Source organism: Cephus cinctus, unplaced genomic scaffold (genome assembly GCF_000341935.2).
Source record: "Cephus cinctus unplaced genomic scaffold, Ccin1 Ccin1_scaffold0160, whole genome shotgun sequence".
Lineage (NCBI taxonomy): Eukaryota > Metazoa > Arthropoda > Insecta > Hymenoptera > Cephidae > Cephus > Cephus cinctus.
In genome coordinates, this window is record NW_014332886.1 from 1,633,673 (window position 1) to 1,647,080 (window position 13,408).

At 33.6% G+C, this 13,408-nt stretch overlaps 2 protein-coding genes across 3 annotated transcripts; one reads left to right on the forward strand and one right to left on the reverse strand.

Moving 5' to 3' along the window:
• Positions 1 to 851: 851 nt before the first annotated feature.
• Positions 852 to 13,367, forward strand: LOC107263755 (WASH complex subunit 2). 2 transcript variants are annotated; one of them, XM_015731299.2, is made up of 13 exons: positions 852 to 962; positions 1,119 to 1,278; positions 1,448 to 1,636; positions 1,771 to 1,922; positions 1,997 to 2,351; positions 2,616 to 2,742; positions 2,838 to 3,035; positions 3,133 to 3,420; positions 3,511 to 3,560; positions 3,642 to 3,958; positions 9,319 to 10,883; positions 11,073 to 11,194; positions 11,276 to 13,367. In XM_015731299.2, exons 2-13 carry the CDS (start codon positions 1,165 to 1,167, stop codon positions 12,827 to 12,829), a joined length of 5,031 nt encoding a protein of 1,676 aa, XP_015586785.1. In that variant the 5' UTR covers positions 852 to 962; positions 1,119 to 1,164; the 3' UTR covers positions 12,830 to 13,367. The 2 variants fall into 2 exon arrangements, with proteins under 2 accessions (XP_015586785.1, XP_024936707.1); XM_025080939.1 differs by lacking the exon at positions 1,448 to 1,636.
• On the reverse strand, positions 5,811 to 7,234 carry LOC107263757. The gene is made up of 3 exons (XM_015731301.2): positions 7,068 to 7,234; positions 6,872 to 6,980; positions 5,811 to 6,784 (listed from the first exon to the last, which is right to left on the reverse strand). The coding sequence occupies exons 1-3, from the start codon at positions 7,135 to 7,137 to the stop codon at positions 6,625 to 6,627; spliced, it is 339 nt and encodes a 112-aa protein (XP_015586787.1). The 5' UTR covers positions 7,138 to 7,234; the 3' UTR covers positions 5,811 to 6,624.
• Positions 13,368 to 13,408: the final 41 nt, after the last annotated feature.

The following is a 13,408-nucleotide window of genomic DNA, read 5'->3' on the forward strand; positions in this document are numbered from 1 at the left end:
GGTCCGTTTTCAATGCTTTACAAAATGGACAGTGATTCCAGTCAAAAGTGAAGAAAAAGTTGTAACGACTTTTAAAATTCTAATGGTTCTAATGGTTTTTATCTGACATTGCATACTATCGTGAACTACCTGATGATAGCATTTCATTCGAATTTGACATGTTACAATCATATGTGAAATTGAAATTCATAAACAGGGATGTCATTAGTGGTAGCACACTGGCGCTTGTGTTCCATGCACTTCATTTCGATACACATGAATTCAAACTGTCAGTAAATGATTAATATGACATTTACCACTATAATCGTTTGGGATATATAATTAATTCTTAAGTTGCAGATGGTGATTATGTACTCAGTTCGCAGTAATTTTTTTTTTAAATTAAGTAAAAGTTGTTTGCTCAGAAAATATGATTTATGTTGTGTTGATTTCAGCGGACATCACCCGACAATGCTTAAACAAAGTATGATAAAAGAAAATCATATTAATATTTATCGTTAGAGGACTGTCATTAGAAAGTATCAATGAGTTTCATTGCCGGTTGCTTGTTTAATATAACGCTACTAACGATTTGTCAACAAGATTTTAGTCACTCATGGAGTAAACCGTAGAGCATGCACCTTTATCTATGTGAAATTGGCTGTAATATCCTCAGACTGGCAATGATTTAAAACTAGTTAACAAATTTCCCTATAATATTTGCAGAAGCGATAATTTATGTTCATAAAAATTGAAAAACATATGTTCTTGGTGAATCACTCATACTACTAACGTCATTGATTTAATATAAATAGTATAATGAAATGCTTTATTATACAAACAGTTATCTGTACATTTGTAATATAGGTATTGGAAATATAATGTTTCAAATTTGTCGCACTTGTTGAATCAGAACAAACTTCACAGTGGTGTCCTGTGCATTTGACCCTCAAACTCTAAATATTCTCTTTTACAAGATTAAAGTAAGTATATTTTTCAAATAGGCTGTTAATATCGTGATATATTTCACAACGAATAATTTAATTTAGGTGTTTATTACTTTCAAGACAAAAATTGGATACTACTTATCTAATATAGGTACTGCATATAATTATTTTATTGAATGTTTTGACTTACAGATTAGTGAGTGACATTTTTATGCAATAAGACAACAAGTAATTTAGGATGGATAAATCATGGGATCACCCATGGACAACTGAAGAAATCAGGAGGAAACGCAATGAGTGGACTCTAGCTGGAGATGCTGGACTTTTGAAACATCTTCAACAATTTTCTGAAGTATTATTCTACTATGAACTTAAAAATCTTAAAACTGATATTTCTTGTTTTTATGAATATTTTTCTGAATAATAAGACTAATAGAATGTTCCTTGTGGAGATATTATGAAATTCATGCGTAACAGCTTTTTTAATCACGTTTTGAAATAATGTATTTATTGTGTTACAGAATTTAATGTCTAAAGCTGTCAAAACTCAAGAGACATTAAATTCCTTATCAGCACAATTGGATGAAACAGCTATATTTATAGATAATATCACAAATTCATCATTAGCATTGGCAAATACTCAGTTTATTGAAAGTAGAATATATGAGGATGATATGGAAATAGCAAAGACAAAAGAGCCTCAAAGCCAGGTATTTCCACTAAGTTGTTAGAATAATTATTCAAAGTATTATTTAATAAAATTATTTATTTCTTGGTATATATGAAACATTGACTTAGATATTAAATAAACTTAATACTATAAACTTTCATTCATGTGTTATAGGAATTAAAAAAAAAGGAACAACTTTCGGCAGAGTTAATGGCTAATGTGGAGGAAAGCGTTAGGCAAGGTTTAGTTATAATGGATGAAAAATATGAACGATTAGAAGTTGTTGCTAGTGATAGTGAAGATGAAGAAGAACCTGCAGTTCCAAGGTGCGTAATGTTCTATATCATTTTGTATATATAAGTTCTCTTGTCTTAAATTAATAGAACTTTTCATAATATAGCATCATTTTGAGGCCAAAGGATCCCTATCAAGATCGTCCTTTGCCTTATATCATTGGATCAGAAAAATGGAGAGCTTCTAGTAAGATTGGTTTGGAAAGTAGTAGCAGTGAATCGGAACAATTGGATGAGGAAGAGTCTGATAGTGAATCTGATGAAAAATCAAGAGAATTTATTTTAAATTCAAACAATTGTAACAAATCAATGATGGATGCGATATCATCGTCTTCCAGTGAGCCCAATGATTATAATGCTGAGAATGTTTCTATTAAACATGATGAGAAAATGGATGCAAAAACCGAGGATACTATTGACTCGGATTCAGAATCTATCACAGATGCTAATAGTGTCCCAAAGGTATACTAATATTTTTATTTTTGATTGCATAATATGCGTAATCTATTTCATATTTGCATAAAATTATGACCTGATTAATCTTCAGAAGACTCTTTTTGGCCCTACATCAGTCTCATATTTTTCCTATGGTATCACTTTAACATGCGTATCAAAATTCGAAGTCAAAAACTATAGAAGTCGTTAAAAAATCCGCCCATATAAAGTTCAAAGTACTGTTTATGGAAACCTTAATGATTTTAATCTAATGTGATTGTATAACTTTAGCATATGAAGCATGCCACGCCAAGTTTTGCAGAAGAACTGGCTAAGAGATTGGGAAATATGTTGCCTAGTGAAAAATCCATAAATACACATGAAGTGGATAATCCTCAAGTCGATCAACCAAATAAAGGTAGTTGACTCGTATATTTACGTTAATGTTGATTTCGTTGCAAGAATTATTCTCATAATATTGGATCAGTGACTGATGTCAATTTATTTATCCAGATGATATTTTTGAATCGAAATATGACGACATCTTTAGTACAAGGTCTAGAAACCTTTTTGATAACGATGATAAATTGTTCAATGATGATGATGATGCACCTGCACCTACTCAATCTTCGAAAAATACGCCTATAAAATCAACGAAAGCAAATATTATACCTCCAAGTATTGATGTACCACCGCCTATGAGTTCAATTTGTATGTTAATAATCTCAATAATGATAATATGTTATGGATAATGTAAATGATGAACCAAAAAAAAATTAATGCGTGGCATCTAAATTTCATTTTCTAGTTGTAAAGCCAAAATCAGCAATCGATGATCCATTTGGTGATGCTGATTCCGAAGATTCAGATGATATATTTACTTCCAAGACTTCTACAAAGAAAGTGGTAAAAAAAAATATCTCAACTACCTCCAAACCGTTCCATGACAATATTCAAAAACCACTGCTCACAGTTGGCACTGCTGAAAATACTGGTAATATGGCTACTAGTACTCCAGAAACTATTGTTAATGCTAATAATTTATTCGAAGACGAAGATGACAATGATCTATTTGGTACGTCGAAACGGGAAAATGGTACGTAGTAAAAAAAGTTAATTATAAAAATATTTGTTTACTTTGATGCTGTAAAATTGTTGTATAATTAATTTAAAAAATTTTATTTAGTTTCATCAGGAAGAACATCGAAAACTGAAGCATCTAATGCAACCAAAAAGGTATAAAATTATATCTATACCGAGTTATAGTTCGTTGTATATTAAAATTTTCACGCAATGATTATTATTTTTATATTTTAGAAACCTGTGGGAGGTATTCCTGTATTAAGGCCAGCTAATATATTAGCTTCGGAGATTAGGAGTAAATTCCGAAATAGACTGTCGTCCTCAGATTCGTCTGATAGCAACGTTACAGAAAATAATGATGACACAAGCAGCGATCAGGTGAATCAAAACGCTACCAGTCGTACCTTGCCCAAAGTCAACTTTGATGAACCGAGCCTTCGGCTAGCTGCAGGGAATTTGGAAAACTCTATGAGAGGTACCGAAACGAGCGGAAGTAGTGGAATCTCAATACATCCGCCAAGCTTCAACAGTACAACAGGTTCTGGACTTGGGTAAGTCGCCTATATATTTTTCATTTCATTGCATTGTTCTATAACATAAGAATAATGCTACATAGAATAATAAAAATCTTTTGTTGCATCGATAACGGCTATGATGTTGCTAGTATTAATAATCGCGATTGAACATTTAGTAGCAAGAGTTCATATTTTTAAAGAAAATCCTTTTATTTCTTTATACGGAATGTGAAGGTTGTTTGAAAAAAATGTCATCATTGCTGAGGCGTCATTGATGGTGATCCAAGTATTAGTCATTGGCTTACAGAAAGCCTTTTCTAGTAGTGAATAAGCAAACTCGAGGCTAGCTCCAATCAGTTTGGTATAATCTCGCGACGGAATTACTCTTGTGCATAAATTGGTAGTTAACATTGTAGCGATAACATAGTATTGGATATTGAAAAAATGGTAAGTAATGGTAAAATTTCGGGATAAAAAAATATAGGATGATTCAAGTTTCTCCAGCGAGTGGGGTATTATTGTTTTTTTATCCTTACCCTTCACTGTCATTCTTTTATAAATCAAGATTTATCTGCAATTATCGTGTTTGATTGTACAATTTTTGCAAATACCCATTTATTAAAGATATTTATGAATGTTTTCTAATATTGCCCAAATATAATTTTATAACAACATAATTGTGAACTTAGAGAGTTAGAATTGTAACATTTTGTTATAACACTTTTTAATTTGTCGTTGCTAAAGATCTAGTGGTCGTTTTTATGCCTCGCCTTCGGAATACTCGTCTGATGCACAAATTGGTCTTTCACAACAATCGGGAAAAGGTTTAGTCACATCTGTTTCCTGGTATCCAATTTGTACACGACATTGCGATAAAGGACATCTAGAAGTAGATGAAAATTGATTTATCCAAGCATTATACATATAGTTTTTTTTTTTTTTTAAGAAAAATATTAACAAGAGTAACTCACGCTAATGCACTTATATTATCATTCTGATGACACGTGTACACTATACAGTTCCTTACGTGTCTTCCAGTTGGTACCGTTTCTCCATTAATAACGCAATCAGCTATATCAAATAATGAAATAATTATGCATTTTACTTATTTATAACATAACAAAGACCGTACTAGCACTATATATTTCAATACATATTTCCAATACAAAATTTATGTGCAAAATGTGCAGGTACACACCTTCGACTCTTGAGAATAGATTCAATGTCAATGCAATGCCAAAGAGAGTCAAGAAGACCTTCATCTTGTTTATACGCCGAATTGAACGTGCTAAGAGTTCTGACTGGAAGATACTTGTAATAATTTCCGAACCTGCCGTGTCTCTTATATGTTCATCCCCACCAATCCGATGCTGATAATGATTGTAGGAACGATTTTGACTGAATATTTTTAGTCAAATTAGTTCGAGAGAATTAAGTTATTTAATTAAATAATTACTGTACTACGAGGTAGCATTTTATATTCGCAGAATATGCGAAAGGGCTTTATTCCGGAAAGTGTGAGAAGTGACAGTTTTATCACTATATTTTTAATACGAAACAGCAACAAGTCACGGTTATTTCAATCGACACAGCAAAACCGGTTTTTCCAAGATCCGCTTCACGTTCAAGTATCCATGGTTTTTCATTAATTTTATTCTTAATGAGATAATATTTTACTACAATTGCATATCGCACTATAATATTACGCTTCAGTTTATCGTCTATGATTCAAATGATTTTTATGAATTTATACTCCACCGATAACAGTGAGCTTTCTCTTCAAATATTCCAAAAACGAAAGCATGGCTTCAAGGTGTTTATCGAAATGGATTTTGAAAGGAAAGGAACTGCATCGATATGATCTTGAATTAGAACTCAAAAGACAATATTTGTTTCATTATTAAAAATCATATATTTATTTATACATCCTAAGTCATGCGATTTTAAACTAAAATATATAATTGAGTATTTACAAAAATCTATTCTATATAAGACTATTTTACATGTTGGACTTTGCTAAAAAATTGGTTCTTGATTTCAGTACCGTAAATATAAAGAAACTATTAAACAATACTATGCCCTATAAAATTCGATAGGCGATTAAATTATATGTATATCTATGTAGTCATACTATTCAATTTTTAATTAACCCATTTGCATCACAGGGGAAAGTCAAAAATACGCTCTGATAACAAAATTTTTTTAATTATATATGGATACGAACTAAGCGCATATATGCGCTCTGGTGACAGTTACCAGGGAAATTGTGCCCATACGTATATACGCTAATATTGCAAATGGTTTAACGTATTCCACCCGTCTACCACAAATTAAAAGATAATTTGCAAAATCTTTAAAATTTTAACCTGATATTTAATCAATGATCGCGAGGGTTCATACTATCTACCGAAAAATTATTTTGAGGCCAAAATTCAGTGAGCCACATAATGTCTCCCAACATGTAAAACCATTATGAGCTGAACACAGCTGAACGTCTTGGATATATTATTCCCGGTGAAGCGGTTAATCGAGCAAAAAGTCCACATCCTTGAGATATATTTCAAATAGATCTCAATTATGATAAATATTAATACACCTTTGATTTTAATATGCTACAGCTAATATTAAATTATAAGCAGTCTTATTATGTTGTTCCTTAAAGTGTAGAATTTCATTGATGCGAGCTGAATAATTGTTTTTAATTATTCTGCAGTGACAATATACGTTCCCTTTGAGATTTTGTGAGATATTATCTGTCCTTCGCAAATTGGACCACCGCAGCAACGGGGATACGGTTCACTGGCATCAAATACCTTATATCCCAAAGGCTTAGTTGGTCGAACACACGAATATTTTGGGCATCTGTAAGACGATGTTAATTGAAATGAAAATCGGATTTGAAAAGAAATTTTCTACGTTGATAAAGCAGATTAGTTGTTGGACACTCACGAATCCTGTATTTTAATAACACCATTTTTTTCACAAGAAATTATCACATAGCAATTAATCATTTTTTGTCCAAGAGTCATTTGCCTTCCTTTGTATTTGCATATGTTTCCTGTAAGCCAATATATAAACAAGTGTAACAGTCACAAATATTTTGTGTCGTTCCGACGATTAGCCATATTTGACAAACAGGACTTACGTAGTCCAGATACCGAAGAGGTGATCAATAGCCCAACAAGAAATATAAATTGAATTCTATTAAATTTCATGGCGCTGTGAATAAGTGTCTCGAGTCACAAATGATTGAATATTTCACTAAGCGAAACTGAACATATCTTCTTGCCCCCTGTGGAGTTTGCAGAGTCTTTTATAGGAGATGACTGATGCAAGATATAAACATAAAAAACAACGTAAACTTATTGATAAACGTCAAACCCCCCAGAAACTTCAATTATCTTGTATAATCTAATGTTTCGTATTTTGTTGCCATAATAATTGGGCAAGAGTGCTCTTCCGATTTCTGTTTTTTTTTTAGCATAATCCAACTAACACGATATTTCATGTAACGTTCGGATTAGTCAATATTTTTCACTAATATGCGGAATATCTATGTAACGACGCCATTATATTGAAGTAGTAAAAATAAGCAGAAAATTATACTACCATGCAGGCTTAACATTGTTTGCGCTGGATGTGCATGTTGATATTTAAAATATTAAGGTTAAATGAAATTTGAAATGATATTATCTATAATTAAATGTCTCCAACGTAGTTAGATAGCATAGGGCAAAAAAGGTCATGGAAGATTCCGTGTAATTATTCAGTAAATATTCTGATATTACGTTATGAAGTTTGACCCCTATGATACCACCTAACATTATATTGCGTACTTCTGTTAAAACTATTGTAAACTTGTACGTCATTCGTTATGCTATTACCTTCAGATTGGGAAGACCTATTCTTTGAAGCCTTGCGAGTGCACAAATATTGTTGCAGTGAGAACAGAATTTAACGTAATAAATTTGTAAATATTATTAGAACCGTAAAACGTAAAAACATGGAGAGCATAATACTTTAAAATAACTAAGCGATTTTACAAAATTTATATGAATAACAATGAAAATGGTGAATTATTTGGAATGTCTGTATTTTAAAATTCCTTGTTTTTAAGAGATCTTGGAGCATGGCCAAATCGAGACAAGTATCACTTATATATTTTTGTAGTCATGTTTTCATGTAAGTGAAGACTCTGGATTACAATCAAGAAAAAAAAGTCTCGTGATAATATTCTAGATTCCTGGATATTCGAGTCTTGCGTAATAATTATACTCGAAATAACGCTTGGAAATGTTATAATAGGTGCGTCTTATGCGTATTTGCCAATTAAAAAAAGATCAGATTAATAATTTCATGTGATTCATGTCTGACGTACAATCTATATTCCTACGTAATACATTTCGCATGACGTAATAATAAGAATAATGCATAAAATGTGTTAATGTTTATAATTGTTAAAGAAAATCAATATTGATTGAAAGTATGTATTGATTTGTCAAATACATTGAAGCATGACGCTAGTATAAGTAAGAATGCCGCCATTGCAAATTGTAAATAATAATATGTTTGTTATTCAGATAAGAGCCAACTGGGTACTCAGTATATTTTAAGTTCAATTATGAGAATTCCAAGTTCACTTGTAAACGCTGTTATAAGTTTTATACGCATTATATTACATTATAATTGCCATAAACAGATTATTCTGGATAATACTGTGAAAATCAGTCAACACTATAGTTATGAAATTATGAGTAACGATGTAAGTGTACCAACACGCCTGTAACGGATAATCAAAAGCACGTGTGGCAGCGGAACTCCGTAATTGCATTAATTAATAACGGATTAATGACCGAGCTGAAGATAATATGGTAGTTTCTACGAGAAATTCGCGTGCAGTTTATTTTTAACGTTCGTGTTTGTGCTTCGCTGTCTTGCAGCAGAAATTTGTGTTACGCCTTTCACCTAGAAAATTCATTTTACGTGTATTGAATTAATGCATGGCCGAAAGGAAAGTCATTCCTCGTCCGAACGAGCCTTGCACTCGCGAATCTAAAACATAACAATACAAACCAGTCGAAGGAATGTGCCTTCGCGGTATGGCCTGCCACAAACTTTCAGGTATTAGACAGTTTAAGCGTTTTCGCAATAAAATCACATAAAAAAATCAGTCGATCTGGAGTAGACTGAATCATTGTTTTGATTATTGCATTTATTAATAGTGTCATTCACACGTGTTACGTTGTCGCGCTGTAGCTGCATATAATTGCTAAAATACTTCACTTCGATATATCAAGTGTTTGAAAGATCTTTATAATCATTAATTTATTTTATTAATTTCCTGTCTGCTAACGACTTTAGAAATTTATTGTTAAATACACATTTTTCTGTTACAGGGCAGATTTTCAGCCGCAGATGTCATCAAGCAGATTGAGATCCGAGGAAATATACCGAGAGAGAGTTATTAGTGACAGTCTTTTTGTGCCTCAGACGCATAAAACAGGTAGTGCAAGTTCTGGAAATATTACAAATTCACTTCCTGAAGGATCCATTGAGGAAACGTCGGATCAGCAGGACGTCGTTTTTGATAATGAAGATATATTTGGTCCTCCGCCATTACCTAAAGCAGGGCCCAAAACGAAGTCTAAAGTAATATCGTTATTCGACGATTCTGATTCAGGCGATGACCTTTTTTCAAATACCAGCTCGGGATCTCGTTCGCAAAAGAGCGCCGATCTTCTTGTGACGACACCGCAGACTTTTGAGAAATCTAAACCATTTCAAAAGAACAATCTCTTTGACGACGACGATAATATTTTCAGCACTAAGGACTCTCCTGACGTGGATATATTTAATATTGGGTCAAAGACCTTGCCACAAGAGACTCATCCTGACAACAAAACACCTGCCGATTCAGCGGTTACAACTAGTAAGGATTCTCGTGAAAATAGTTTAGAGAAAGCATCTTCATCAAAGGCTCCTTGGACGAAGTCCTTCCTAAAGCCAACTAGTATTTTCGATGACAGTGACGACGATGAGGACTTGTTTGGTACGAATTTTGGAAAGAAAATACTAAAGGATAACGAGCCAACGACTGCGGTAAAAGTCAATGATACTGAGGACTTATTTTCGGTGCCGCCAAAAGTCAGCAACGGGACGGAAAAGAAGGAACTCTTATTGAATACGTCAAGTTCCAAAATTAAAGCGAAAGAGAATCTCTTGGTAGAAAAAGAGGTGATTACCAATACAAATAAAAGTGTAGAAATTGAAACAAAAGAAAGCAGCGGAATTACTACTATGGATTCTCTACGTTCCGGAGGACGTTTATTTGATGATGTAGACAACGATGATGTCGATGATTTGTTTGGCGAGAAAAGCATTAGAAAACCGAAGCAAAGTAACAGCATTTCGTCGGAAATAAGTCAAAACAACAAAGCAGAATTACATTCAAAGAGCATAAATACCAAAGAACCAGAAGTTATCAATGAAGATTCAAAGGAAGTGGAGAAAATTGACATAGTCCATCATAGCATATTACCGGATACTAAGATAACAACATTGGAATCAACGGAAGAATCCGAATCATCAAGTTCTGATGCTGTACCGTCGATAGTGGAATCGGAACCGCTGAAAAAAAATCCATCTGGAATTTCTGAATCAACCATTTCGGATGATCTGTTTGTTGGTAACTCCAGAAGGGATCCACCAAAGACGTTAAATATTCGTCCAGCAGTTTCTCCTACTAACGAAGAGACTATTGCACCAAAACGAGTGGTTTCGGGAAAAATAAAAGATCTCATGGGTCGTATGGGCGATTTAAAAATTCTCTCGCCAACCGATACTCCTCCGTTATGGCGAAAGAATGATGAGGTAACCGACGAATTAGATGTACCAGACGATGAGGATATTGCTGATGGTGGCTGCATTAGTACAACCAAAGAAAGTCCACAACCAGTTTCTGGTAATTATATGTCTATTATTATAATCATGCGATAAGGATTTTTCAATACAATAACCGGTAATAAAATTAAATAAATGCAGTAAAGTTAACGATATGTTAAACTGTTAATCAAGGTTTGCGTAATTAAGAAAAAGTAGGTAGTGTTACAAGTATTTATATTAATGTATGAAAATATGGTTTGTTATACAGAGGAGTATGCGCAGTGTAAACCCTCAGTCCAGTCCAAACCAGTCGAAAGGAAGGATGACGAAGTTGCTGTAAGCTTTGACGAACCTGCACAAGTTGGTACTTTGGCCGCAATTGCTTCTAAGGTGAGTATTATCCTAAGTATTTGTATAAATGACTTAAGGCTAAAAAATAACAATTAATCTTTTTATTTTTATTTTTATCAGAGCCGCATAAGGATACAAGCTAAACGTCGTCCTCAGAGTAGACACGCTCGCCAATCTGCTCTTCGAGAGAGTGGTCTCATCTTTGACACTGTCGATTTAACAAACGGAAATCATCCAAATACCAGCCAAACTGACTTAACGAGCAACGAACAAAATTCCAAAATAATTTCCAGTACCGAAAGGTTGGTAGTTCCTGTCGGGGGCGGAGAACATCTTACTCGCAGTTCGGAATCAAATCTGACAGCAGAAGACAAATCAGAACGCAGTCTAAGCAAAGAGAGTTCTATGAGTATTAATAAAAACACATTATTATCACCATCAACTGACGAGGAAGATCTTTTCGATGTACCGCCTGATTTGCCAGAGGATCCACAGAAAGAAGATTTATTATTTGGCAGAGCACCGATATTATCACCAGTAGAAAACGTGGTTAATTCAAATAAAAAAAGTGTTCAATCAGTAAAAAGTATTTCGTCTCGACCTGATGACTTTGTAGGTAGTAAAGTCAAGAGTGAAGACATTTCAAAGGCTAACCAAAAAGTGACTAATGATACTGATTCTTATGAGAGACAGCAGTTTAGTGCAGATAACTCATATACATTAAATCAGAAATTGAATTGGAAAGAACCATCTCCCCAGGAGAATAAAGAGAAAGAAGTGAACCCTGAAAATAAACTCATAGAAGATGGCAAAAATCATGAAAAAGATTATAAAAATGATGAACAAACAGTCGAAGAACGTCCAATTGATCCTTTAAATGATAAAAGTCATGATCCTTTAAAGGATCCTAGTCAATTATTCGCATTTGTAACAAAAACACCATCGCCAGAGAAAGGCAAAAATTTATTGTTTAACGAAGATGACAGCTTGTTTACCAACACTTCCAAAGAAGCCAGCGAGATTCCCAGTACAACGACGAAGAAACAGACTTTGGATTTATTTGAAGATGATATTGGTGATGATTTGTTCTCTGCTCCATTAACAATATCCGCGAAGAAGCCACTGAGAGAAACGAAAATCAGTCTGTTCGATGATGATGACGATGATGAGGATGATGCCGATCCAGATAGTCTCTTTAGCACTTTTTCAAAATCGAAGCCTCTATCAAAAAGTGCACCCGTCGTAAAGGAGGAAGAGAGTAGCAAGCTGACAGAACAAATTACGGTAGGACAAGAAATTCGTTTTGAAAGTGACGACGAAAATTTATTTGGAACTCGGCTCGCAAAATCGGAATTATTAGAATCTTCGAAGGTTACAAAGAAAGTTGGTAAAACATCAAATTTGAAAGATATCTTCGGTGATCAATCCAGTGGAGAGGATGACATTTTTGCCATAAAGAAGTCTGCGACGAAAACGATTGCTTCAAGCAATTCTATATTCACACACGATGACGACGGTGATGATGATATTTTCGGTAAACCGTCATCCGCATCGACATCACAAACACAAATAATGCATCATCAATCAATTATAAAGAAACCTGTAACGAGAGACCTAAGAAAAACCGCGGAGAAGATCGTCGAAGATCCTCTGAGTCTGTTACAGAAAGATTAACTAATCATCCCTATTAATACGAAGCACCAGTGTGATAATATTTTATTTATATATTATTAATTTCGTTATTGTTTATAATTTTTGTTTTGTTATCCTGGCATTGCTTTATGAGGTGCGGGGCACGACCTGGAAGATGAGAATGATTATTTTTATTAACTATCTATGAGATTCAGTTAGTACAATAGGCTCGGTTGAGGTTACAATAGTGCATTCCCATGAATCAATTACAATTTTAATCTTCTGATCTTACACATACGCTTACCATATTATACTGTTTTCTTATTGTAATCGTAATAGTAATAGCCTACAATATAAAATAAATCACCACGACGCATATACGGAGGAAAGATTAAAACTTTGCAAAACGCAGTTTTCATAACTAGCGTGTACGAATTTGAGTAATGAATCAGAACTTCGAGTCAGCGAACAAGTAAACGATGCTTCAAAAGCATATCGTATATGTATATAATTCTCTGTATCGATAGCTGTCACAGCCTGTAATTAATAATTACACGTATAATATATTCTCATTATGTAATTTCGCTGTTATATCATTCCATAACAATTGCGTACACCAAA